This window comes from Anser cygnoides, chromosome 6 (assembly GCF_040182565.1).
Source record: "Anser cygnoides isolate HZ-2024a breed goose chromosome 6, Taihu_goose_T2T_genome, whole genome shotgun sequence".
In the NCBI taxonomy this organism is placed as follows: domain Eukaryota; kingdom Metazoa; phylum Chordata; class Aves; order Anseriformes; family Anatidae; genus Anser; species Anser cygnoides.
The window spans coordinates 24,211,497-24,238,887 of NC_089878.1; the positions used below are offsets into that span (position 1 = coordinate 24,211,497).

Consider the following 27,391-nt stretch of genomic DNA (forward strand, 5'->3'; position numbering starts at 1 on the left):
GTAGGATACAGTTCACAGCAACAAATTACTACTGGGTGGGGCACGAGAAGCAGGCAGCCAAACGTGTTCTGCTGGGCTGCACCCACAGTGCGTGCAGGAGCTCATCCAGTTCTGGTGTTTAGGTTTTAGGTTCAGCCTGAAAGACTAAGACCCAGAGACAGAATAAGATCAGATACATGGGTTCTGTAATGTGAAGTGTCATTTACAAGCTTAAGGAGATATAATCGGATCTGAAGTGTGCAGAGGGACTAATCCTGCGAGTGAAGGCAGACCACTCCAATCGCCTGGGGTCCCCACCTCCGCAGCGTCTAGTTCCTCCACACTAGTAGTGTGAGGCTGGAAAGGCACAGCTGCACAAATCGTTGGCACCCCAGCGAGCAGCACTAGAAACCCCCGTCTGGAAAGCGAAAGTTCCGCCTTTAAACCCACGCTGCCCGTTCAAAGTTTCCTTCCAAGCCTTTGGGAGCGACACTTCCCCGTGCCCGTCCCTCCAGGGGCTGGACAGCCGCACTCGGCAGCCGCCCGCAAACGAAACCGAAAGGGCTCGAAAGGAGCCGGCTTAAGGGGCGGCGACCTGCGGGCGGGCTGCCGGCGGACCCCGGCTGCGGCGCTCCCCGGCCGCCCCTGCAGTATCCCCCGACCCCGGCCCCGGCCCCGGGCACCGCCAGCGCGACCATGTCGGCGGAGTGCCGAGACGAGTGCTTCCTCTACATGATCTCCTGCTTCAGGCCGCGGCTGAAGCAGTGCATCCGGGTGCTGCCGGTGCTGGACTGGCTGCCCTCGCTGAGCCGGGAGGAGAAGGAGAAGGTGCGGGTGGCGGCGGAACAGCGGGGCGAGGTGGAGGGGGCCGAGGAACTGCTGCGCGCTGTGGAGCGCGGCCCCCGGGGCCAAGGTTGGTTCGCCGAGTTCCTGCAGGCGCTGGAGAAAGGTGGCTGTGACCTGGCTGCCCGCTACATGAACCCCAGCCAGCTGCCCTCACCCACCGAGGAGGCCGACCACGACCTCTGCGTGCACTTGGTGCAGCTGCTCCACGCCACCCTGGTGGATAGGATGCAGACCAGGCAGGTGGCCGAGAGGTGCCTGCAGATGGACATTTTCCAGGAGGAGGACCTGGAACGGGTAAGTGGCCCGTCCTCTCAGGCTGGGCACCAGGCAGTCCCACAGACACTGGTCACCCCCAGGAGCTGTGGGGCACCACAGCAAGAAGTGGCCTTGTGTGAGTGCAGAAAGCCAAAGGGTGGTACCCAAACCTGGGGGAAAAGACAGGTGGTGCTCCAGGTAAACTGCTGAACACTTACAGGTTGGCTAGCAGATGGGATGCCAGCTAACAACCAGGGGCAGACAGTAAATACCTTGAGCAGAGATTTAGAATAGATCAGTATGTAAGTGGAAGTAGTCTGGCCAACTTTACTGTGACTTACCATTTTGACAGATACCAGGCTCAGAAGATCAGTAAGTGTCTTTTGGCCTGTGAACCATACCAGAAAGTTGTGCCGGCCTGTAAAGTTCTAGAGAACATTTGAAGTAAAACAAGACCTCCCCTCACCTTTATTTTCTGCCTTAAGTTCACTAAGGAATATCACAGCCAGCAGCAGACTATAAAGCTGAGCAGAAATACCAATCTGACAAGAAAGAGCAAGTGAAGGGTAATGGCTTTGACAAAAACATTTGCCAGTGTTTTTCTCCATTGGGCCAAGAATGGCTTGCCTGGACTAGCGTGAAACTTACTTGGAACCAAAAAAGAAAAAAAGTAGATACCCTGAAACAGTATTAGAAGAAATATATATATAGTTGGCACAGGAATAAGACAAAAGATCACAAACTAATGGTGGAATTATGTCATACTTGCACTCTGAACTTTGCATCAACTGTTTAGGTACTTTAATGCTCACGTCAGTTAAATGAGAGTCATGTATATAATTTCATCTGATTGGTGACTGTTGGGGAGCAGCAAGGGCTAGCTGCACCCCACGAGCTGGGGAGCCAAGCATGGTAATGCAGCAGGTAGAGACAGGAATCTTTTAGGAGGCTATTGGCTCCATTCCTTAATGGGTGCACATGTTCCGTGGTCATCTTTATGCTGCTTGTATTTCTGCTTAAGTCGTTACCCTTCAGACCCTTACCAGTTTCAGCTCTGACAGGGCCTAGGCTTTCTTAATGAATGACATCCCAGGATGGTCTCGCTATATTCCTCTTTGTTTAACTCTTCCCTCCTCCCACTGCCCACACACCTTCTTCATGTATTCAGCCTCAGCCAGGGGGCTTTTACCCTGTTTGGCCAAACTTGAGCCGGCTGCTATGCCTACCCATTTTCTCGCATATCAGGATGGATGATTCTTGAGCCTTGAGGAAATTGCCCTTGAAGACTGAACACCTGTCTCAAGCAGCAGTACTTCTGAAACAGTGCTTTTCTTTTTTGTGAACACCTGCCCACTTTTGCTCATGACAACCTTGGAACACTTTTCTATAGCTTCTTTGACGGCAGTAGTCACTTTCAACAGGCTATTGTATCTTGTATTATTTTACTGCACTGTATTATTGTATCGTATTTTTAAGTGAGAATTGAGAAGTTGAAGCCAGTGTTTAAGAAGGGAAATGTTCCATTCTAAATATGAGGTCATGCCATAGATGAAGTGTGAGCTCTGGTATGCTGTAGGGCATTACTTCTCCTTAAGCAAGGATGGTTAGTTCCTAAACCGATGTGAACACCAATTATCGTTCCATAATAAAAATGATTATATAATGGTTATTATTATAATCATTTCCAGTACCACCAGTCTCTCAAATCTCAGATCTCTTGTTTTATACATACTACGAGAAACTATATGATGTTGGACAAAAATGCAGTAAATCTCTGCTGGTGAGTAAAACGATTGTCAGACCCACCATATATTTTTGTTTCTATGTTTTAGTGATGACAGGGGAATACTTTTGTACATATACTATTCTTGGTAACTTCCCTAAACTGTTTCAAAATTCAGTCTCAAGGTTGTTTAATTTATTTTATTTTATTTTATTTTCACCAGATCAGTGCTGTTACTGACACTCGTGGGAACAGAGATGGTGCAAGGGAGCTGTTGAGTAGAATAGTGCAGAAAAAGGATTGGTTCTCTCCTTTTTTGGTTGCTCTGCGTCAAACACAACATGAAGACCTTGCAGATGATTTAAGCGGAAATACGGGAGGTAATCATCTTATTTCACCATAATAATGTTGGTTGTTTTTTTTTTAGCATCTCTTTTTGAGCTGTTACTTTGGAAACAATGCAGGGTTCCAGCCATATTGATTTCACTGCTATGCTGAGACAAATGCTTTCAGTTGTCTGAGGATTTCAGAATGAAGTTATTTAACAGCTAACCTGATAGATTCTTAAACACTAGAAATCCTTATTAAGCAATATCAAACTTACAACAGTATGACCAAAATTGTAATTAAACTGAATACTTATCTTTTGTAACCCATTGGTTTTCAATGTGATATTTGTATAATCATTCATAATAAATAGTCAGAAGATTATTTTGAACAAATAAAACAAGCTTTTTCCAGATTTCTCCTTCACCACAAAGATTAATGTTTCTTTTATGGCATGGTTTACAAATACATTTGGTATTTTAAAGTAGACTGCAGTATATCTCCTTGGGGATAACACATTGATAGGTCTCAAGATATATTGCATAACATTTACAGTAAGTAATAGAATAAACTAGTAAACATTATTTACAGAAATGAAAGTAAAAGAGGTTTGGGTTTTCGCTTACCACTTTTTATTCCTGTACAGCAATTATGATGTTGTAAAATTATCACCCTACATGCTAAAATATGGAAAAAAAGGAGACCCCAACCCCTAATTTTATATTGCAGTCAGCATAGGTTTTATAAGATATTTGAGAATAAAGTTTTTAACAGGTTTCGCATTTAACAGCTTCAGCCTTCTTGCTTGAGGAGTTCACCAGAACTATATCGCTGTGGTTTTAGTTTCTGCGTGTGGGACTATGCATTAAAGATTGGGATGAGAGGCATGAAGGTGCCTCTTCCAGTTGAGGACAGGAATCAACCTTTGCCATACACTGATAAGCGGCTACCATATTTGAGCATGCAGTTCAAAGGTGGATGAATGTTTCAGTTTCCAGGCTAGAGCCTGAAGATTGTTGCGGGTGAGTCAGATGGTGGGAATAGATCAGCAACTACTGTGGTCCTAAGTTTCATTTTCTGTTACACGTTTGTCAGGCTTAAATTCTTGCCTTCATTACTTTGCTATCAGGTAAAAAAGTAATAAATTCATAGTACATGCACTAATTACTAAAAGGAGGGCTACAAGATGGTGAAGGGTCTAAAGGGCAAGACATATGAGGAGTGGCTGAGGTCCCTTGGTTTGTTCAGCCCAGAGCAGAGCAGGCTGAGGGGAGGCCTCATGGCGGCCTGCAGCTCCCTCAAGAGGGGAGCAGGAGTGGAGGGGCAGGCGCTGAGCTCTGCTCTCTGTGGACAGCGACAGGACCTAAGGGAATGGCGTGGAGCTGGGACAGGGGAGGGTCAGGCTGGGTAGTAGGGAAAGGTTCTTCACCAAGAGGGTTGTTGGACACTGGGACAGGCTCCCCAGGGCAGTGGTCACAGCACCAAGCCTGTCAGAGTTCAAGAAGCATTTGGACAATGCTCTCAGACACATGGTCTGATTTTTGCGTGGTCCTGTGTAGAGCTAAGAGTTGGACTTGATGATCCTTGTGAGTCCCTTCCAACTCAGAATATTCTGTGATTCTATGAAGTCAAAGAGAAATCATTTTTGTGTTTGGAATAAGACAAAGAAATGTAGGGCAGGAAGACATTTGGGGAAAGTTCTCTCAGGTTTTCTGTTTTATGGGAAGGTTTTGAAGTCTTGTTTTAAGGTACACCCATTTGTGACCTTACAAAACTTATAGAATTCAGAAGAGATTTATGACCAACAACTTCATTAATTAATATTTATGAAAACATCAAAATTCTAAACTACTGTTTGTCAAGACCGTATGTCATGCTGGTGTGCTGATGTGACAAGCACGATGAATACAGACTAGTTCTTTGTTTTCTGTGCTACGCAGTAAAAGAATATATGTTTTTTTATAGTGCCATCTTATTTCTTTTTTTTACTTTATAGGAAAAGAGAATAAAGAAAACAGGGTGAAGGACAGTACAAACAAAGAAGCAGAACCTGCAAGCCAACCAGGACATGCTGTAGTGGAGGATTTGAAACAGCAAGAAAATCTGGATAGTGGTTCTGTCAGTGAAAATGGTGTATTGGAAACATCTGTTGAAAAGAATTCTGTAGTTTTGGGTACGTCCACTAATTGGTATTTTGTTCTGGTACCAGTTCAACTTTAGTAACTGGAAATAACTAAGAGAATGTTCTCAGTTTATTAGTTCCCATTTTGCTCAAATATTCAGGAACATACGCTACCTTCATTGTGAAGGGAATTAATGGAAAAAGTAAATCTTGATTTCTTGGAAGCAGTAAATTCTATTTCTTCCTATCAGTTAACTGCAGTACCAACTTAGGGGACAGATCTTTAAATTTACTCAATTTACTTCAAAGGAGTTGCTCTCAAACAAGAATGTTGTCATATTTGAACTAATTAATCTGAAAGGTATGAAAAAGCTTCACCTAAAGTAACTACACCAAGCTAGTTCAGAAACCTATTTGCTAGCACAGTGCAGAATGGCTTAGAAGGACGTTGCCAAGAAATTGTTGTGGCGTGTTGTTCATATGGATCCACCTTTTAAAATGTGCCTATGGAGTTGATCATGAGCAATAGCAACTACCAGCAGCAGTTGCCAGATATAGCCAGGAACTGATGATTCAAACATATGCTGTATGATTAAGGAACCATTTGTATCTGTTACAAGTTCAGATGCAGCTCAAACAATAGTTACAATTGAGATAAATCCTGCCTGAAATGATTTTAGTGGGCTTACTCAGCCAAAGGAGTAAGACAACTAAGGTTGCTCTTTTTTTCATCAAACATGAATATATCAAGAAAAATTTGGCTCTGAAAACTGTGGCCTTTCAGTGTGTAACAGTAGTAGCTTATTTTTCATTTAACGTGATCTTAACAGCATATCACAATGATTTATAGCAATTAGTGGATTATTGACTGCAGCAGAAATATCAGCTTGGTTTTCCTGCATTAGAACATAATTTTGCCTTATAAAACAGAGGTGCCAAATATTTAATGATGATTCAGAATGGATCCGACTGAGTTATCCTTACTCTTAGTTAGGGTCGTTTCAGGGCGAGTTAGGCTCTTAATTGTAGGCTTGCTCTGGATAGGTTTTCACTGCTGTTAGCCTGATCTTGCCTGACTGTTTTTAGACCACGCAGGTAAAAGTACAACTGGACCCCAGATTCTACTTCCATGTAGGCTAGGAACCCAGCTAATTTGCACTTTGATATGTCGGGTGTTGTTAGTTTTGTAGTACACTCCCACCATTCCTCCATATATTGAGGACAAATTTCAAGGAGGAAGAATCGTTTTCAAATCACTTGATATTCCTGCATTTTGCATTGGATCTAAAGTCTCCCCTGACCATTTTATTGCAGTAGATAAGACAGAGTGAGTCACGGAGAAGGTAAGAGAGCCTGTGGTGGTTTTACCTTGCTGGGCAGCTAAACTCTACTACAACCACTCTCACTCCTTCTCCTCAGATGAAGAGGAGAAGAAAGTATGCTGGAAAGAAGCTCCATCCCAGCCAGACCCAGTACAGAGCCATAGGGTCATAAAGGTAGAGTAGAAATAAACAATTTAGCCTGAGAGAAAACTAGAAAGAAAACTGCCTGTACAAAAACAGATAAGAAACTGCATGCACAAAATACAACACAAAAGCACTAAGTTTGCAAGGTCAGAATTGGAGCACTTCAATTAAGGTTTCTCTTACCTGTACAGAAAACACTTTAAATAAATAGCAGCTGTGTTTTTCAAGATCTGTTTAATAAAATGAAGTAGATTGGAACAAATAATTATATCGTGGGAAAAATACAGATTGAAAAGACGCCAATGTGCATTGTTTCCATCCTTATCATTATGCGCAAATCCATGATTTCAAGAGTGGTTTGACCCCTGTTGGTTCCAGTTCAAAATGAACGTTCCATGAAAATCTGACTTACTTGTGGTTAGTATAAGGTGATAACCACTTGATTGATTTTTTTAAGTGGAAGTTTCAGTAATGTCTTACAAAGTGTGCCCCTTAATGCTTCAGAGTGGAAAAACCAACAATTAATTTGAAAGTAGGACCAGTTTTACTAACTTGTTTATATTTTGGTACTTCATTGGTATTTTCCACTGTTTGAAACTTTTTCTGTGACAACATAGCACATGACAGGAAAGAAGGACTTTTTAAAAAAATTAATATTGCATATTTCTATGTTCTTCATTGCATTCGATTGTCTTTGTACTTACTTGTTAGTGCAAAGTGACATAAAGTGACAGTGACAGCTGTTAGAATATCAGCCCTTTTATCTTCATTGTTTTGGAAAGAGTTACTTTTTTTTTCTTTTAAAATAATTCAAGAAGATTATTACAATCAAAAAAGGAGAATATTATGCTATTCAACTTTAATTTGAAAGATGGGTATTCTACATTTCATTTTACCACTGATGTTTTCTGTTACGAGATGATTTTGTAATGCATGCTGCAGATTGTAATCAGATAACTGAGTATAAAATACTTTGTGAATACATATTCTCTGTTACATATACATCTTGTAGTAGGTCATTTTTGAAGGGAGACCATAATTCCATCTTTTCTTTCCTAATCACATGGATTACTAGAAAGTGAAGATGAGCAATAGCAATGTCATTTTCAGAAACTGAATTCCTACTAAAGCTACTTAATATTTTGTCAGAGGTCTTTGAACATGGTTTATAACTGGTGATGTTTTCTTCTATTTTCAGGGCAATACTGTCTTTTATGTGATATTAAATACATGCTATTATATAATAATAGCAGGGAGTATTTATTTAAATCAGGCTCCTGCTGTGGATATGTATTTTTTTCAGTGCCTTTATTTTGATTACATTGATTTCTGGGAAACTAGACTTTTAATTTATGTGCTTAAAGTGTGGTGGAGATTCATAGTTGAATTAGATTCTGAAGTTTGTTAGCAATAAAAGAAGAAAACTGAGGACAGCAAGACAGATGTTTGCCTCACCTTTCACGGTTATGTCAGGTAAACTGAAAAATAAGACTTAACCAGATACTGGACTCCTAAGGTGGCTAAGGTAGCTTCATTTCAGTCGTCGATATTATGCTTGTTTCATGAAATAGCTGTTTAGTTTCACTTAGTCATTCACCTTTCAAGGAGACCAAAGCTTGCATAAAAGGGATGTCAAAGCTTTGCATTTTTACTGAATGCAGACTAGGTGAAACTTCTACCTCACTTACCAAGATTTTGTAATGTATTTTAGGAGTAATGATCTAAGACTTCCCATTTAGTTCTAATCTCTCACAGCATCTGTTTTGCTGTACCAATTATTTGTTGGGGACAATAAGTAAAATAGATATGGAAAAACTGAAAAAAATTTGATAGAACACAAGTTCTATGAGCTAATTAAGTGTAGGTCATTGTTGTTATTCTCACTGTTTTCTTATGGACACTGAGCTCAGTTGCAGAGTGCAGCAGGCAAGCTGACAAACAGTGCGGGATGATTCTGTTTGCAGAAGATTTTGTCTGGAAGAACTCTGTGGATCTCTTCAAATGTTAAAATTACCGAGTTTTGGAAAATCTATATAGATTACACTTGTGACTGAAAAATAAATAAATAAATATCAGTGCAATATATTGATTGCCCAGCAGAGGGGGATCTTAACATTAGAATATCTACAGGAAACTTGCCAGATTTCTGTACCAGTGTCCAAGTTTTCTATTGGGTGTAACAGAATTGTCGGTCTCTGCTTTTACTTGCAGTTTGGAAGATTTACTGTGTGTCCAGTTGTCCAATGTGTTTTTCTTTCTTTTTTTCTCTTCATTCCCTTCTGAAAAGGAACATAGGACTAGAGGTGATCATGCATGTGGTCCTGTGTGGACCCTTACTTCCAAGCAAACAGAAAATAGATGCCTGACTACACTAAATTATGAACCCCGTTGCCTTACCTCTGCTGTATTTTGGATTTTTATTTCTCACTCCATCTTTTCTTCCATAGGAAAGGAAATTATTCTTCAGCCATCCCTGCCAGACATTTGTCTAGCCCATTTTGACAACTAAGGGAGAGAGTAAATGACACACTGGCTATTTATATTTGTATAGCAAGTATACTATACTACATTTGTTTCTGTTTTTCACTTAGAATCAGATGCCGCTACAGAAGATAGAAGTGTCAGTAACATGAATGAAAACCTGGGACAGAGCAGTACAACCAGTGATTCAGGTATGTTTCCCTTCTTTTATTTAGTAACTGCAAAATAAACTCTGGAGGGTAAGCCCTTCTATGACTAGGCTAAACCAAAAATCAATGGAAAACATTTACTGTGAACTCCAGCAACAGTATTTATGTACCAAACTTCCTCTTATTTTGTTGGTAAGCAGATGCCATTTTTATGGGTCTGGACTTAACTCCAAGCCCCAAAGGAGCTGATTTACTGGGATCCTCTGAATAGGTCTCGAAACATTGCCATCATACAAATGGTCAGTGATGCAGAATACAATCACACAGACTGGAATGAACTTCTGGAAGTCATCCAGTGAAGTTATCTGTACAGATACTCATAACACTGCCACATGTATGTGCTTCTTTTGCTCTAACGATGAAGCTAAATTGTGTCTGGCTCCTCTACTGGGGAGGTAAGAGGGATTAAATTGGACAGGTTTTAGAGGTATCAAAAGTTGAGGAGAAACATTTCCTGGGTACTTGCAGAACCATAATGAGGATCTCCTTTGGACCTGAATAACTTAATAGCACTGTTTGTAAAAGTAACCTAATCAATGGAGATTAATATCTGAAGACCTTTGCAAATCTCACATTTAAGAATACTTGCAAGTTCTAAATGAAGTGTAGCATTAAACTAAATATTAGATTGTGTTTAGATAACACTTTTCAGACAGATGTGAACTTGATATGAATAAACTCTGAAACCAATTAAACACTGCTGTTGTAAAAGACACCCCAATTTTATTTATTTATTTTTTAACCTCAGGCAGAACGAATTTGCATCTATCTTCTGTGGTAAACAGTTAATGTTTGCCCTACACTGAATTCAAGAATCAGTTGACTTCTAGAAACTAGCCTGTATATAGTTTGTTCTGTGCCTATATCTTGTGCAAGGACAAAGAAAAATCTGGGTTACCTTACAAGCCAGCTCTGCCTAAAGAAACTAGTGTTAGGTCAGTAAAGTCAATGCAGTTGTTATATGTCATAAGCCTACAAAGTGTTTACTGAAAATGCTTTAAAATAGTTTCAACCTTTTTTAATACTAAAAATCATGTATTTTACAAGTACACAGAAGATTCAGGATATCTCAAATCTAAATTGCTACCCCTCAAATCTAAATTTCTACCCTATAGATAGGATTTTATTCTATGTATTGTTAACTCTGAGGAATATACTTTGCACTTCTGCATCAGCTGAGGTGACTCATCAGTCACACTGGATTTTTTCCTCACTGTGTCACATGAAATGTCAGGGCACAGAAACTTCTTCATTTTGTGAGCAGACACACTATATCCGTTGGCCAGGCTGATACAGGCTAATGGTGTGTGGTAGCACATATATAAATATATGGCCTGAGCCTTTAAGATTCCTGAAAAATCTCACATTTAGTTGAGCATTGGCTATGTCCAGTAGTCCAGCAGAAAAAAATAAATCACTACAGTTATGTGAAGAATGCAGAACAGATTTTTTTTACTTATTTATTACATGTTCTGTTTACACTTGAGCTTTAAAAACAGTTAAAAAGTTTTTAAAAACATTCATGCTTAAACTCAGTGAGAGCAAATATGAGAAAAATAGTGGAGATACAGATGGACTTGGTGATATTTTTGGACTTTATAATTTGAATTTTTGCAGTAAGGCTGTTGTATTAGATGTCTGGGTAGATCTTAATGCACTGATAGGAGTTTGATTTTAAAGCAAAGAATCCTGTGGATTTAGTTGCCCTTTTCAATGCAAGGATCACTTTACATTTAAGAAAAATGTTGGAATTAGGATAATAGAAGAATAATTATCATGTTTCTTTTAGCACAGAGCAGCAGTTTATAAGCCTTGTATGAAGGCAGACAACCTCCCTGTGCATGTTTTACTGTGCATGATGAAAATTCTTTAATGGAATCATATCCTGTGTAAAGATTCCTGTATTAACCTTTATCTTACCAGGAGCCAAGGAAGCTAGGAGAGAGCTAAGTTAAATATTTTTTAGGCATGGATGGTTAGTTGAGGATGTTAAGATACTGAAATTTAACTAAACAGATGGGTGATAAAGTGCTAGTTTCAATATGGTTGAACTATTGGATTTAGTCAACCAGAAAGCAAACAGTGTTCTTCCTCAAAAGAGAGTAGTAGAAGTCAGATAAGTAACAGCAAGTACTCTCTGGTGTAAATTTCACTGTGTTCCAGATAGTACTGCACTCACGCTAAAAGGCAAAACAAGCAAAAAACACTTAGGAATGGTATTCAGGTGTTTCCATCAGCAGTATTTTATCAAGCTTCATTACTTTTTGTTAGTTTAATTTTATTTAATGGAATAAGGTTTACTAGAAAAAATACACTTATTTTGCGTATGATGTATCAGTGATAATAAAAGCCCCATGATTCTTCATTTAATATCATCAGGAAATAAAACTAGAGGGTCTTTTTCCTCATTTTTAGTCTCATAGGATTTTTGCCTCTTATTCACTGACAACAGTACAAGTTCAGGATAAATAAACATATCTATAGGGAAAAAAAAACGCAGAACTCCACTAAAGTAAATACTTCTTACGTTCATATAGATAATTTCTGACTTCCTAAATATGTATAAACTCAGAGAGCTGATATGCTTTTCTCACTGCCTGAAATTGTGACATCCCTTTTAACTTTTGAATGTTGTTTTATCTGTGAGGAATAGATATGAACTCTCTGCCATTGCATTTTATATGATAGACGGAAGGTTTTGGCCTTTAGGTGGCAAATGCACATGGCCTTTTAGCGAACAGCTCAGATTGCATTATGTATGAGTCAGTCTGGAGGCAGCGCAATCTGCATTGAATAGGTGGTAACATTCTGCAGCTAGCTTTGTCTTGTACGGTCAATTGAATTTTCTTATCTATTTGATCTTTATACTTTATAACTCCCTTCATCTATTTTTAAGTAGTCCCTATCTCTTTTTCTTTTTCTATGGCTCCATCTTTTTCTTTTTTTTTCTTCCTCTGGGAAGTATTTAAAAAGGTAGCTCACATGCAAGCAAATAAATTTCAGTACTGATGAAAGAGAGCATCACATAAGATTGGCCAGATTACGCATACAACAGTTCTGAACACAACTTTTGTTGTTCTCAGTGCTACTGAATTGTATCATTTGAATTCATACATAATAATAATCATATTAACATAGATGAATGAAGACATAGTGTGGCTTATTCCACCTACCCTGTTAGGCAGCTGGATATAAGCACAGGTCCACAGAAGAGCATTTCCTATGCTAATGCGCCATGTTTCTCTTTATTCAGATGTATCTCATAATTATGTTTTCCATTTGTCACTTGTTCAATATTCTGATAAATAATTCCTGTTTGATATTTATATTTCTTTGCACCCTTAGATGAAGATGAAATGGAGAGCAGAGCTTCACCTGAACCAGATCTGATCCTGAGAGATTACCAGATGGAAGTTGCAAAGCCAGCACTGAATGGGGAGAATATTATAATATGTCTCCCTACAGGCAGTGGTAAAACCAGAGTGGCTGTTTACATTACCAAAGATCACTTGGATAAGAAAAAAAGAGCATCAGAGCCTGGAAAAGTTATAGTACTCGTTAATAAGGTATGTTGGTACATTTAAAAAAAAATAGTATTTTGCAAACCTCATGCACTGTTAGTAAAGAACTTGTAAAATGAATGTAAATACATTTCTCAGCTTCTCCAGATGTAGCTATGTTTAAAGGCACACAGCTCTAGACTGTCATCTCCATTATATTGCTGAAAACATGAGTGATTTTAATTTAATGCAGCACGTGAGAATTTGCATGTAGCCAAATAACTACATTATTGGAAAAAGTGTTATTTCTTGTTAGGATTAATAAAAATGAAATAACATTTAAAAAATATATTTTTCACATTCTGTGTTTGGATCTGGTAATGAAGACCACCTAAGGAGTCTCAAACTAGTTAGGTAATGTTCCGTCAGATTTTCTGATAAGAACTGCAATTTTTACAGTTAAATTCAGAGCATATAATCTAAACTAAAGTTTTTCTATTGTAATATTAAAGTGTATAAATACATTTAAGAATTTTATTGAAAGATTAAAAGATATCCATATGAGAATAAAATTGTTAGTATGTTATGAGCTTAGTCAAAGAGCCAGAGCATTCATTGTTTGTTCTTTCTAAGACGCAGTTAAGCCTATGTTCTTGGGGCAAAAAGTTTTTCTTAGGAACAGTTGCAAGAGAGGGATTGCTTTGTGGATTTTTAGTGTTTGCTTTTCCATTTTTTTAAAGTCCTATTGTGTAGTGAATAAGGGTTTGTTTACTTTTTTAAAAAAAAGTATGTTTTGCACAGAGTGTATATTCACCTAACAACATCTCTGGCAGATAGGTATGTATTTATAATCCCATGTATGTTCCAGTGTAAATTATTTGGAAACTTTTTTTCAGGTACCATTAGTGGAACAGCATTTACGAAAAGAGTTTAATCCATTCCTGAAACGTTGGTATCAGGTTATTGGTTTAAGTGGTGATTCTCAGCTGAAAATCTCATTTCCTGAAGTTGTCAGAAGATATGATGTAATCATCAGTACAGCACAGATTCTTGAGAATTCACTGTTAAATGCAACTGAAGAAGATGAAGAAGGTGTCCACTTATCAGGCAAGATTTTCATTCTGAAATTTTTACAGAAGGTCAAAAGTTCTGGAAAACTGCAGATTAAAAATGTGCGAAACTCAGGAGTTAATGTAGTTCCTTTGACTGTTTTTATAAATGCAAGCTGTACTCTAAGAGTCAAAACCACATCTTAATGTGCTTGCAATTTTTTGAAGCCAAGTTAGACTTTTGCAGTTCACTTGTTGTGCATCCCATTTTAAGTAGCTCAAGCACGACCTTGTGCGAATACAGCTATACTGATTTCAGCTTCCAAGCTCAGTAGAACATTGAATTATATCACATAGAAGCCATGAATAGAAGTAGAAAAAATATTAAAAACTCAAATGCAGTAAGTAGTTTAAGAAATACAATGAAGCATGGGATAGAAGCCAATCTGTTATAAAAGTTGTATTCTTTAAAATTTTACCATGTTGCTAACATATGGAGTTAGGATTGCTTCTAACTACATACAGATAGGCAGCCATAATGGTCTTTTACAACAGATAAAGGAAGTTGAAGAGCACAAAAAGTAGAAGATGAGATGAGTGAAATTGTTTGCCCAGAAGTCTAAAGTGGGAGATACTATTGGGAGATCAGAAAGGAAATTGTATTATCTGCCAGTGATGGAACAAAACATGACTTCAGCTCCAGGGTTTGGGCTGCAGTGACCCTCCTCTGTGAGAGTTGACTTCTCCCTCTAACTGCATGCAGTCAACTCTATTCTAGATGGGACAGGATGTAGCTGAGCAGAGAGCTACAATGTTCAAAATAAGGGAATTAAGGTAAAAGAATTTGTCTGAGTCTTACAGAGACAACAGGGAAACATGGTGTCTGTCAGTGCCTAGTGCTAATTGGAGTAGTTGCTTGATCCAAACCAACTCCTACAAAGCCACTTGAGTATCCCAATATTATAACCCCTCCTTCAGAATATCTTTTCGTTATCTTAGGTAGAGTACTAGAGATTTTGTTGTATTTATGTCCTTTACACCTCCCCTAAGTCAATAAACCTTCCCAAATCTTAATCATTTGGGAATGCCATATAGAGGTGCCTAAATACTTCTGCTGGAACTCCTGACCTAATTAGAATTGGGCTGGGTCCCAAGCTTGTGTCATGAGGTTTCACACCTTGCAAAGTTTCCTTAATAGGGAGTTACAGTACATATGATCTATATATATATAATGTAGAAATATTAGAAATAAATAGAAAATTAGGTTTGAAACCACACAACTCCAGTCCAAAGTAGCTTCCTAGACCACTTGTGTGAAAACAGTCACATTTCCCCAGTGACGTGGAGCAATAGTTTGCTTTCTTAGTGGTACTCTTTGGTTTAGCATCTGAATAAAATTTCCCTTGTTCACTTTCCATCTTTCTTCAGGTTCTTCAGAGACCTGAAAATATATTACATGATATTTTCTCCAGCAGAAGGGCCCATTCAGACTATTCTAACTCTCTGTTAGTTTCCCACTTTTGCTGCTGGTTGACAAAAAAATCATTTGTAGTGATGCAGCAATGTGAGCTCACTTATGTGTAAACAAGGCCATTAAAATTGCCTGATTAAACATTAAATTAAAAAAAGAGTTTAACCCAAATCATTTCAGTCATCTGCTTTACAGTCATTGCCACAGTTTTGTAGGGAATTCAACATAGAGAGTTACTGGCTAGTTAGGGGAAGGGTGGGAGCTCCATAAACCAGTTTTGCTGCTAGAGAAACAGAGTTCATGAGTCTTTGAAATAAGAACCTTAAAATATATTTCAGTATCTGCATATGTAAACAGGTAGATGACATGTTCTCTGTGTTTGTGCAAGATTTAAAACAAAGAAAAAAAAATATTTTTTATCGTATAGTGCTCTACCTGTTGCGTGTAAATAGGATCTAACTAAAAAGCACAAATTCATAGTCTGAATCTTCATCAGTTTCCTCAGCTACAAAAGCAAGATGATCAGTAGTGCCCTCTCCATCTGTTTGTTTTTTCCAATGACACATCCATAGAGTAATGTAAGTCTTTTAATTGGGCAGGAATAGGGGGAAAATCTCTGTGTTGCTATAAAATTGAAGCATATTTTGATCAGCACAGGACTTTCTAGGATGTCTGAAAGGCTTCTAATATGTAACGTATGTTCACATAGACAAATGATATGTAGTTTGTCAGTGCATTTACGGATATGTTTATAAAAGATAGCATAGTGTAGAACTATAATATGTTCCTACCAGTGGTTATTATCTGCTATGCTGGTTATTCAAAATATGTGTCTGAAATTCTTTATACCGTCAGATTGTTTTTGCAAAAACAGAAAAGCTTTCTACATGATATGAAAAGTAAAACTACTTGACATGTCAGGAGTACAGCAAAAATTCCAAAGTTCATTAAATATATACAGCTCCCACCACCCTTTCCTCCAGTTGTTAGTTTTCTAATGCATTAGGACTCAAACTAACTGAATCTTTTCAGCACTGTGCTTACCTGTATGAAGATTTATTCACACAATTCTACCTTTGAAAGAAAATTAATCATAATTAATCATTATTATTATTTTTTTTTAAGATTTTTCACTCATCATTATTGATGAGTGTCATCACACTCAAAAGGAAGGCGTCTACAACAATATAATGCGACGCTACGTAAAAGAGAAGATGAAGAACAGAAAACTGGCGAAAGAAAACAAACCATTGATTCCACAGCCTCAGATTCTGGGACTTACAGCCTCACCTGGAGTAGGAGGTGCAAATTCCAACCCAAAAGCTGAAGAACATATTCTAAAAGTAAATAGCCCTTATATTTGCAAATCACCAAAGGAATAGTGTCTTGTTAAAGTAAATCGTTGTAGTGTTAGGCTTCAATTATATCATCTGATTTTTTTTTTCTTTTGTATATGGAAATTCAGCTCAGAGCCATTCAGCAAATTGCCCCACTACAAATTAATGGACATTGGTGTACAAATAAAGGTTGCTTACATAAGTAGGGAAGTAAAAAGATTGCGTCACTTGAAAACAAAAGAATCTCAAGATTAAAGACAAGAAATCCAGAAAATAGTGATTTTTTTAGTTAATAAAATTCTCTTTATGTTGCTGGATTAGAATTTACTGTGTATTTTAAGTCCTAGAGAGATCACAGTATTTTATGTCTGTATTTCTAGAGCAACTAAGCTGGGCTTCTATGTGGATCCAGGAAAGTGAAAAATGAAGTAGAATATTTAAACAATGTAACTGTTAGATACAGGTAGCAAGCAAATGTGTTTACAGCAGTTAGTTACTGATTGAGAAGGGAGTAGTATGTGTGGTTGCATATATGCCTGACGGGAGATAATTGGTTAAATTCTGTATTTAAAACATCTGTGACTCTAAAGAAACTATTTTACTTAAAATTCAATGGATTTACATTAGTGATACAAAAGGAGAATTTAACACAGGACTGCAGTGAAACCTCCTATTTAGTAAGATTCGCACAAGAATAGTGGACACTTCTTGAGCAGGGAGGTTGGACTAGATGATCTCCAGAGGTCCCGTCCAACCTTAACCATTCTGTGATTTTGTGACAAACAGAATGTGAAATGAATATGTGAGGCCTACGAGAAGTTGTTATGCTCTATTGAAGTAGATACAATTATGAGGTATTTTGAGACAAAAACTTCCTAGCAGTGGAAAAAGCAGAGAATTCCTTTTCATTATCTGTGAAATCTTAATGATGAGATGGTGGTTCTTCTATGTAAAGAAATGTAATCCAAATATACAAGCTCAAATAGATAACTACTGTTGCAGACATCATAAAGGTTGCTTGCCAGACTTCTTTTTTTTTTCATCTGCTCATAAAAAATTTAAAGTTTCCCCTTATTACTTCATACTCACCGACAGAAATGTGCATATTATCTTCTCAGGAGAGATCAAAAGCAGAAAAGGCCATTTCAGTTGTGCAGTTAGTATTGAAATTTTCTCCATCTATTTCTCTTCCAAGAAAGATCATTTCAAATTATTTTCTACTATTGCGACAAGCTTTTACTTTCAGAATTACTCAGTAACATATATTTTCTTCTATTTAATTTCACCATTCTTTTTATTTATTTGTTTTGTGCTCCGAAATTGTCTCTTCCAAAATATTGATGGTATATTTTCCTTTTCAAAGTACCTATTTTGCACCCTAATCTGCAAGCCTCATTTCATGTGCAAGAGTTACTTCTGGCCTAAAAAGTAACTTGCATAGCTTCTCTCAAACACTTTTCAAAGAATTGGTCCTTCATACTTATACTGTCTGCATGCCATTTTTGTGGGAAGGAAATACACAAAATTATGTAAAAAAAAATATCTGAAGGAGAAAGTATGTTGCATTACTTCAGTTTTTATGTCAAATAAGTCATTAAACATTAAAATAAATAACCCCTGATTTTCTTACAGATCTGTGCCAATCTCGATGCACGTAGAATCATGACTGTTGAAGAACATGCCTCCCAACTGAAAAATCAGGTGAAGGAACCATTTAAGAAGACTGTGATTGCAGATGACCAAAGAAGGGTATGTTTTGTCAAACAAATCGGTATTAAAGTTTAATTTCCCTTTGAAAGAATGTTGTATGGTATCAAGAACTTTTGGCTAATGCTGTTTTGCTATAGATTTACTGTGATCCATAGTGCTAATTTGAATCTGCTGCCTTCCTCTGGATGGAAAAGTGTCAGTAAAGTTAAATGAAAATAAATTTTTACATATCTGCATTTACTGCATTTATATTTTTCAGATATCTGGTCAAAAGACCTTCTGAACCATGTTTCTATTGGGGTGACATAATATACACTAAAAAAATGTTATATTCACAGTTTAATTTTTATAATGTTCTGCGCTATTGATTTTCATAACTGTTAATACTCTTAGCAACCTTACTCGGCTTTGAATTTGAAGTTCTAGGTTTTAATAAGTTACTCAGTGTAGTATTAGCCAGAAGAGTTCAGTCCAATGTTTTTTTGCTAGAAGATGCTTACTTACTTTAGTAATCCATTTCTTTCTAGGATCCATTCAGAGAAAGAATTATTGAGATCATGACAGATATTCAAAACTATTGCAAGCTCTATCCAAAATCTGAGTTTGGATCTCAGCCATATGAACAGTGGGTGATTAGAGAAGAGAAAAAAGGTAACTGCATAGGGAAAATATCTTGACTTTGAATTTGTCTGTTTCTTGTTTTGTTTTGTTTTATACATAGACATGTTTTTGTATGTTTTGTTGACTTTTAGCTGCAAAAGAAGAAAAACGCAAGGAACGTGTCTGTGCAGAACACTTGAAGAAATATAATGATGCTCTGCAAATTAATGACACTATCCGAATGGTCGATGCATACAATCACCTAAATAACTTTTATAAGGAGGAAAAAAGCAAGAAAACAGTAGGAAGTGATGATGATGATGAACCAGCAGTATCAAAACAGGATGAAACAGATGAATTTCTAATAGATTTATTTCATGGTAAGCTTGAAATACATGGTGATTTTTAATATTTAAAATCCATAGAACCTAATAGTGTAATTTACATGGGCTCATTAATTATTACTTTGTAGAGATTGCTGTGTTGTTTATTATGACAGTGGCTGGGTGTCTCAGTTCATAAAGTACAGAGTGCATTAAACAACGTCACAGTGTGATCACGTCCCAACATGCAGTAGATGTTCTTTGGTTTTGGCCTAAGGACACTTCCTTTTTTCTGATACTAAGTAAAAATTGTTCTCTGCTGTTCTCCAATGAAGTGACCCTGAGGACATTCTGACAGACAGAGAGAATGTATATTCCATTAGATACTCCTGAGGGACCAAAAGTTGAGCAAATGGAACACCAAAGTAATGTGCAATGTCCCTTTTTTAACCAGACCTCTCTACCAGCATTTGACTGCATACTAAGAGATGGGAGTGATGATCCTGAGTAAGTTCCAAGTAAAGAGCAGCTACTGAGAGAATTAAACAGTGAGTTAAATTGCAGACACCAAAAGTAGTTGCCTTTTTTTCTGGTCATTCGCCTTGGAACTAGGTTTAATGCAGTACTTCACACAATAATATTTTCTGCCTCTTTTTTCCCCTTACTGCCTTCACAATGAGAAAGAGGTAGACAGGTTGGCTTCTGGGTGTTGCAAAACAAAATGGGATTCATACTGGAGTAAAGTCTAATTTCATGAACTACGAATTTAGAATGCCACCATTAAGAAATTTGGGAAATGTTAAAAAAAAACTTTTAGACAAATGGAGTAGATTAGGTAATGTCATTGTGTTTTTTACTGACCATCCATACTTGTCTTTGTGCCCACTACCTTAGAATTTCAGTATTGAGCTGCTGCTGAGAACTAAAAAGTTAAACTAATTAAAAATTAAACTCAGTTTTCTAGAGTGCTTTCATTTCCACATGTAAATAAAGTTCAGAGAAACTGATAACGAAAAGGAAATTATACTCCAATCTGTTCCAGTTTTACCACTGATAGTGCCAGGAGTAGTAGAAGGAAATCTATTGAATTTGTTTCCAACTTTTAAGACTGGAGTTTTTCTTTGGGAGGTAAAGGTACTGCAGCTCTTAGTGTAGGTCTAAATACATGAGAAAACTATAAGTGTTTGTCACATATATCTACTTTGTAGATATATACATATACATATACATATATCTACTTTGTAGATATATGTAGCTTTATATAAGTATGTAGCTTTATGTGTGTGATTACATTCTAAAATATGAATAAGACTGTAGTCAGAAAGCCACTGCAAATGCGGTGTACTAGTTCTGGATAAATTGACTACCACTGCACTGGACAAGGTGGATTATTCACACGATAACCTGCACAGGAAGATGATATTAAAGTGATTGTAATATCTTAACAGACAAGTTTCCCCCGTCCCTTTCTTAAAGTGTTAGTGTTGTCTTTTTGTGATCATCTGTCCATGACATAATTTTTTAAATATTCAAAATTTAAATTTAAAAAAAAAAAAAAGTGTGAGAAATCCTCCCTGGTCAGTGTAAGAGAGTCATTCATTGAAACTTTCAACCTCTATATACAAAGCTGCTCTTTGCTTTTTTTTTGTTTGTTTGTTTTTCTGTGTTTTTTTTTCCTAGAGCTTTTGTTTTACATAGTACAGTTTTTTAACTTACATCTGCTATTTTTAAAGCAAAAAAGAAACATCTAAAAGAGTTGGCTAGAAATCCAGAATATGAAAATGAGAAGCTGATAAAGTTGCGAAACACTTTAATGGAGGAGTTCACAAAGACTAAAGAACCTAGAGGAATTATTTTCACAAAGACCCGGCAAAGTGCTTTTGCTCTATTCCAGTGGATTATGGATAACCCAAAATTTGAAGAAGTGGGGATTAAGGCTCATTATCTTATTGGTGCTGGACACAACAGTGAAACTAAACCCATGACTCAGGTACAGAACTATGCGATATGGTGTTAAAATCTTGTACTTATTTTGAGAAAACAGTTTGTTTTAGTACTAGAACAAAGGACTGAAGTTTGGAGCACAGAGTTCTGCTTTCAAATCTGCCAGCATCTTACAATCATAAACTGTATCTTAGGTGAATAACAGTATTTTAATTTTATTTCCACAAGATACAACTTTTATTGGTGGTTGTATTCTATGACAGCAAGAGTAACAGGAAACAGTTTCCTAGAGGAATATATAGTCAAAAAGGGACACAAGTTGTAGTGGGATATAGGAAGAAAAAAAAGTGAACAAAATGGCAGTAGGAAAGTATGATAGTTAAATAAGGTCATACATATTAAGACAATATTGATTCAAATTATAGTTTACTGGACAAATTGAAAGATAAACTGAATTACAGTGCAAAGGATGACTGTCTTTTCCTGATATCATCATTTAATCAATTTATTCCAGTTTATATGCATGCTTCACACTGACACAGTCATTGAAAGAGAATTTGCCAAAACACACAATGAAAATTCCATGCTTGATAACTCAACAATCCATCTCATATCAATGTGTTCACCTGATACACAACATCTCTCTGACAATTTATTTATACATTCAAATTTAATATTTTCAAAATAAAGTGCTTCAGTATACTAAATACTCTGTTTTGCTTTTTGCATCCTGTAAAGTTGCCACTTCAGCATTTAAACAATAGTGGTGTTACTTATTGCTGGGCAGAGTCTATTTACTGCAGTTCCTTTCAGTTTCAAAAAAATATATAGGAATTGTTCTCTACAAAGTAAGCTTGTTTTCTGAAAAAAAAAATGTTCTTTAATCACTGTACCATATTGCACAAACAAAGCAATAGCCTCTATATTTTGAAACTGAATACAGTATATAGGAAGCTTCTGTCCCTCTGCTAAAGCTTGTTTGAAATGTCCAGCTAATTCAAAATTCCGTGTTTTGGATGCTTTATCGTTTATGTACATCATCTCTGTGTTTTTTGGTGCTCTGCAGATGAACAAAATACATTTTTTGAGGAAATTTAAGTACTTGGGAACTTGACTTGGAAGTACTGAAGGCTATACTTAAAGATGAAAATACTGAAGTAGTAGATATTCAGAACGTCTGCGTAACTACTTAAATAACTTTATAGAGCAAAGAATTGTATTATCAAAACTCCTGGTGTCTATGAAATGGAATTATCAGCTAAAAAGGTCCGACTTCAGTTACATTTAAAAGATTGGTGTCTGCTCCTGCCTCCCTCACAAATGTGTGAACGCATAGTGTGTTCACAAAGAACTCCTTGTTTGTGATCTTGAAAGGTGTTAAATGCAGTGGTTGAAATGACTGAAGTTTGGCACTCCACTCTGGAATGATTGGGTTATAATTCCTCAATTCTCTTCATTACAAGAAACGTCTGTCAGAAACTAATACTAAAAGTTAGTATACCGATATTTTTAAATTTACAGAATGAGCAAAGGGAAGTCATTGATAAATTCCGAGGTGGAAGTGTAAATTTACTTATTGCTACTACTGTAGCTGAAGAAGGCCTCGACATCAAAGAGTGTAACATCGTTATTCGCTATGGCCTTGTCACCAATGAAATTGCTATGTTGCAGGTAAGAGTTTATTAAATAAATAGCTAACTTATTTTTTAAAGTGCTTTCTGTTTAGAGTATGCAAACAGTGAATCATATTCCTGGGCCTTGGTAATACTTTTTGAATATTTGCAGGCTAAAAGAGAAAATGTTATTGCAACAAAGTTCATTTCCAGGTACCAGCCTCCTGCTATACGAAGTGCATGTTATATAAAATTTGCATCCATGTGGTGCAGTGTGAAATCCATTTAAAGTTCTACACAACCAGTAAGCTGTCTTATGCCTGGTATAGAAAAGGTATTCTCGTATGATCAGAGGCCTGGTTGAAATTGACTTTCTGTCCTTGTGTAATGGGCGGAAGATGGACTTTTATCTTACTTCCAACCTCCCCACACGTGTTTCCAGCCTATGATCAACCAGCAATATATTTATCACTTTACAAACACTAAACAATGCACACATTCCCTAAAGGAAAAAGAAAAAAAAAGTATACAAGTCTCCAGTTTCTATAATAAATGCAATATGTAAATATAAAGACATTTGTACTCTTGACAGCTAAAAAAAATGTAACTGCATATCATAATACCAGTTTGTCCATGTTATCAGTTAATTTGTAAGCACATTTGAGATATTTAAGTGCATGCTTATTTTTTCGTGACAAAATAAAGTTTCTGCTTCGCAAAATGTTGTGCTAATCACAAATCTCCTGAATATTATCTCACAGGTATCTTTAATGTTAATGGAGAAAGAGAATGTTGTTAATACTGACTCTTTATCTGCCTAAGTGAAAAAAAATGCTCTGTGGGATCCCTCTGCAGTAAGACTTGTACATGTCTTCCGTTACAAAAATAGGAACAAGTGTTGCTTGGTGTTATAGGGAACTTTACGCTGCTTATGTTATACTCTTTGCAAATTGTAGGCCCGTGGTCGAGCTCGAGCTGATGAGAGCACCTATGCACTTGTGGCTTCGAGTGGCTCGGGAGCTGTTGAACGTGAAGATGTAAATATTTTCCGTGAGAAAATGATGTATAAGGCCATTCAGCGTGTCCAGAGGATGCCGCAGGAAGAATATTTAAATAAGGTATCTACTGCAGCTCTACACTTTCCATTTGAAGAAGGCTGATGCATACTGTAAGGAATACTTTCTACTTGAAATCTACTTAAGGGAGGAAAATACAAAATAGTATTATCTAATATGGCCTTGCATCCTTCTGCCAATATATGTTTTAGAATCTATGTTTCTGGGCCTTTGGAGAAGTCTGGTTTTCTGTAGGTAAGCGGAGAAACACACAAATTAGGAAAATTGACTAAAATTTTATTAGTGAACTTAGTAAAATAAAAAGAAAGGTAATTGCTTTTTCGCAGTATCTTTTTTTCCTTTAGAAGTCACACCTTATTAGGCAGAAAGGTTATTTTTTTATGAAAGTATAATTTTAAGTTTTCAGAATAAGTTTTATTTGTAAGAGTCTGGAATTTATGGAAATAAATGTTTAGATTTATTAGTCTGCTACAGTCGTTCCACTAGAATATTACAGTGCTCTAATTGTTATGTTTCTAGATTGAGAGCTTCCAGTTGCAAAGTATAATGGAAAAACAAATGAAGGCAAAAAGAGATCAGCGTAAGACATATAAGAAAAACCCTTCACTAATAACATTCCTATGCAAGAATTGCCACAAGCTGATATGTTCAGGAGAAGATATACAAGTTATTGAAAACATGCATCATGTCAGTGTGAAAAAAGATTTCCAGTAAGTGTTTATGAACTACTTTGTCTCTTTCAAGCAGAAACAGATTTTCTTTTCAGCAGGGCTTGTAACCTTATAGGCCCAGTGAGTAAAAAAAATAAATAAATAAGAAATATTTTTCCAATATTTTGAAGTCATAAATTCTCTTGAGTATACAGTTAATGAATTTGAAGGAAATGTTGGTTCTTCCCCTTATTTCAAGGTGACTAGGGTGTGAAACTTCAGAAAAAGATATAATTCCTGTGGTAATATTAACTAGGTCACTTGTTATATAACATGGTGTGTATTCCACAGAGAAACAACAACCGAAGCTGAATACCAGTTACCCAGTGCAGAGTCTCACATTTACACTGTTACACCAGTAACAGACCCTGGATAAAAGTATGAGCCATGACCAGTGACTCATAAACAACTTATTAACCACTACCTGTGCATTGACAACTCTACCTGCGGAGAATGTCCATACTGGTCACACGCTTCCTTTATTTCTCCCAGTGTTCTTGCTCTTTCTTATCTTCATTGCAAGAGATACCATGCCATCTAGTTTGTTAAACATTTACCTCTGTTAAACTGTGTTTAACTTTTTAGTGCTGAAAGAGGTGACTTTCTTTTCCTACTCATAATAGAAATTAAGAGGTCAAGAAAATGTTTTAATTCAACTTCAATTTACTACAGTAACTTTGTAATTGGTATTGTACATTGCAAGTCAGTCATGCTTTGTTATGCATGTACATGCAAAACAGTCTGCTGCAGTTATGTGGCAGACACCATCCTACCAAGTTACTGCCCTCCAAAGTTCTCCTTTCATTGAGACACATCACTGGTATAATTTGTAAAGTTAATGAAGAAATTTTGAAGAGTTAATGAGAAATTAGTACTCATATGTTGAAAAAATGAAAATTTAGCTGCAGACCTAAACATTAGACTGCTTCTACTGTGAAATTGTCTCATCAACATAATGCTATCAGTCAAAGTACAGTTATCATTGAAACTATAAGGTAATAATTATTATAACCTCTCAGCACAGGCTGATATAATGATAGTAACCCACAAAATCAAGCACTCCCTAAATTAAATGATATAAGAATGTGTATATATTCTGCATCTCTGGAGAGTCAGAATGAAATTGTGCTGTGAAGGGGTAAAGTTGGACTACAGGGAGTAAAAAGAAAACCTCTAACTTTCAGATATCATCTTTGACAGCTCAATGGCACTTCAGAAAAACAAAAACAACAACAAAAAAAAAACTATCCCGTACTGTAACTCTATATCTGAAAGCCTGCTGCTGCTAATGAGGGAGGATGCACCTCCTAAAATGTTACAAAAGAAAACATGGAGTATAGTGGCATGTCAACATTACTTAGGAGAATGAAATAGGGCCTTGCATTTTCTCTGGCTCCTGAATGTGCACAACAGAGAGGTTACTGCCTTCTAGGTTTCATATCTGATTTCAGCAATGGTAGTCACTGTGCATTTAAGGCCATTTGTAGCCAATAACCATGTATTCTGACTCACACTTTCTGTTTTTCAGACATCTTTACCATACAAGAGAAAATAAGACACTGCAAGATAAACATGCTGATTACCAGACAAATGTGGAAATTATATGTAAAGATTGCGGACAAGTGAGGAATGACTTCTTTTCCTACTTCTATGTTGCTGGTGTCTGTCTTTATTTTTGTCTAATGATATTGTCTGTTTTTCTGAAACGTGATTTCCTTATACTTGCAGGCTTGGGGAAATATGATGGTTCACCGAGGTCTTGACCTGCCTTGTCTAAAGATTAGAAATTTTGTGGTTGTTTTTGAAGACAAGAAAACAACAAAGGAAATTTTTAAGAAATGGGTAGAACTGCCCATCAGGTTCCCCAGTTTTGACTATGCAGCTCATTGTCCTTCAAGTGATGAAGACTGAGGACTCAGAATGAAAATAAATGTGTTTTTCTTCTCTTCTCTGACTGCTGATTATAGAGAGTGTTATAGAGAGTGCTGCATCCTAAACACAGTGAAAGCTCCCGAGCATGAAAACACTGCCTTGAAGAGGAGAAAAGACCCAAGGGAGAAGGACGAAGTCACATGGCAGCTGTATGCACTCAGATTTGCAGTGGCACTCCAAGACAAATAAGACCAAATACATTGCAGTGATGTGTATCCATGGAACAAATTCCTCTCTCAGTATAGTCCAATGTGGGGTGGCAACACTGTCAAAAGTATGTTTGGTGACCTGTCTTTAAGCACAGAACATAAGACAGTCATCCTGACACTTTCTGTGGTGACTGTTTTCTGTTTTGCTTTCTGCTACAACCCTTATGAAGATAAAGTGTCTTAACAAAGAAACCACGTAAAGAGAACAGATTACATGAGTGTAATTTTTGAGTCACTGTAGCTTCTGTGTTTTCATGACAGAGTCCTTTCTCTCTTACCTTTAGCTGTAAGCTCAGACATTTCTACAGACTAAGTTTCCATTAAAAGAAATTTCAAAAAAATCAAGCCCTTAAGTTGACTTTAAATTGATTATCTTAATGTCCAAGAAGGGACAATGACAATTGACTTTCTGTGTGTTAGCTTCATAGGATTGTTAAACTGGCTATAGCCATTGAGGTATGTATTTTTTTTCAATAAATGAGTGTAATAAATAACTTTTACCAACTTTG

The 27,391-nt window shown here is 36.9% G+C and overlaps 1 protein-coding gene across 1 annotated transcript; it reads left to right on the forward strand.

The window, feature by feature from the left end:
- The first annotated feature begins 102 nt into the window (after positions 1 to 102).
- On the forward strand, positions 103 to 27,391 carry IFIH1 (interferon induced with helicase C domain 1). The gene is made up of 16 exons (XM_013171142.3): positions 103 to 1,119; positions 3,027 to 3,183; positions 5,127 to 5,303; positions 9,310 to 9,390; positions 12,754 to 12,974; positions 13,805 to 14,015; positions 16,554 to 16,771; positions 18,398 to 18,514; positions 19,003 to 19,126; positions 19,228 to 19,455; positions 21,132 to 21,388; positions 22,864 to 23,013; positions 23,912 to 24,073; positions 24,551 to 24,741; positions 26,270 to 26,363; positions 26,470 to 27,391. Exons 1-16 carry the CDS (start codon positions 676 to 678, stop codon positions 26,650 to 26,652), a joined length of 3,015 nt encoding a protein of 1,004 aa, XP_013026596.2. The 5' UTR covers positions 103 to 675; the 3' UTR covers positions 26,653 to 27,391.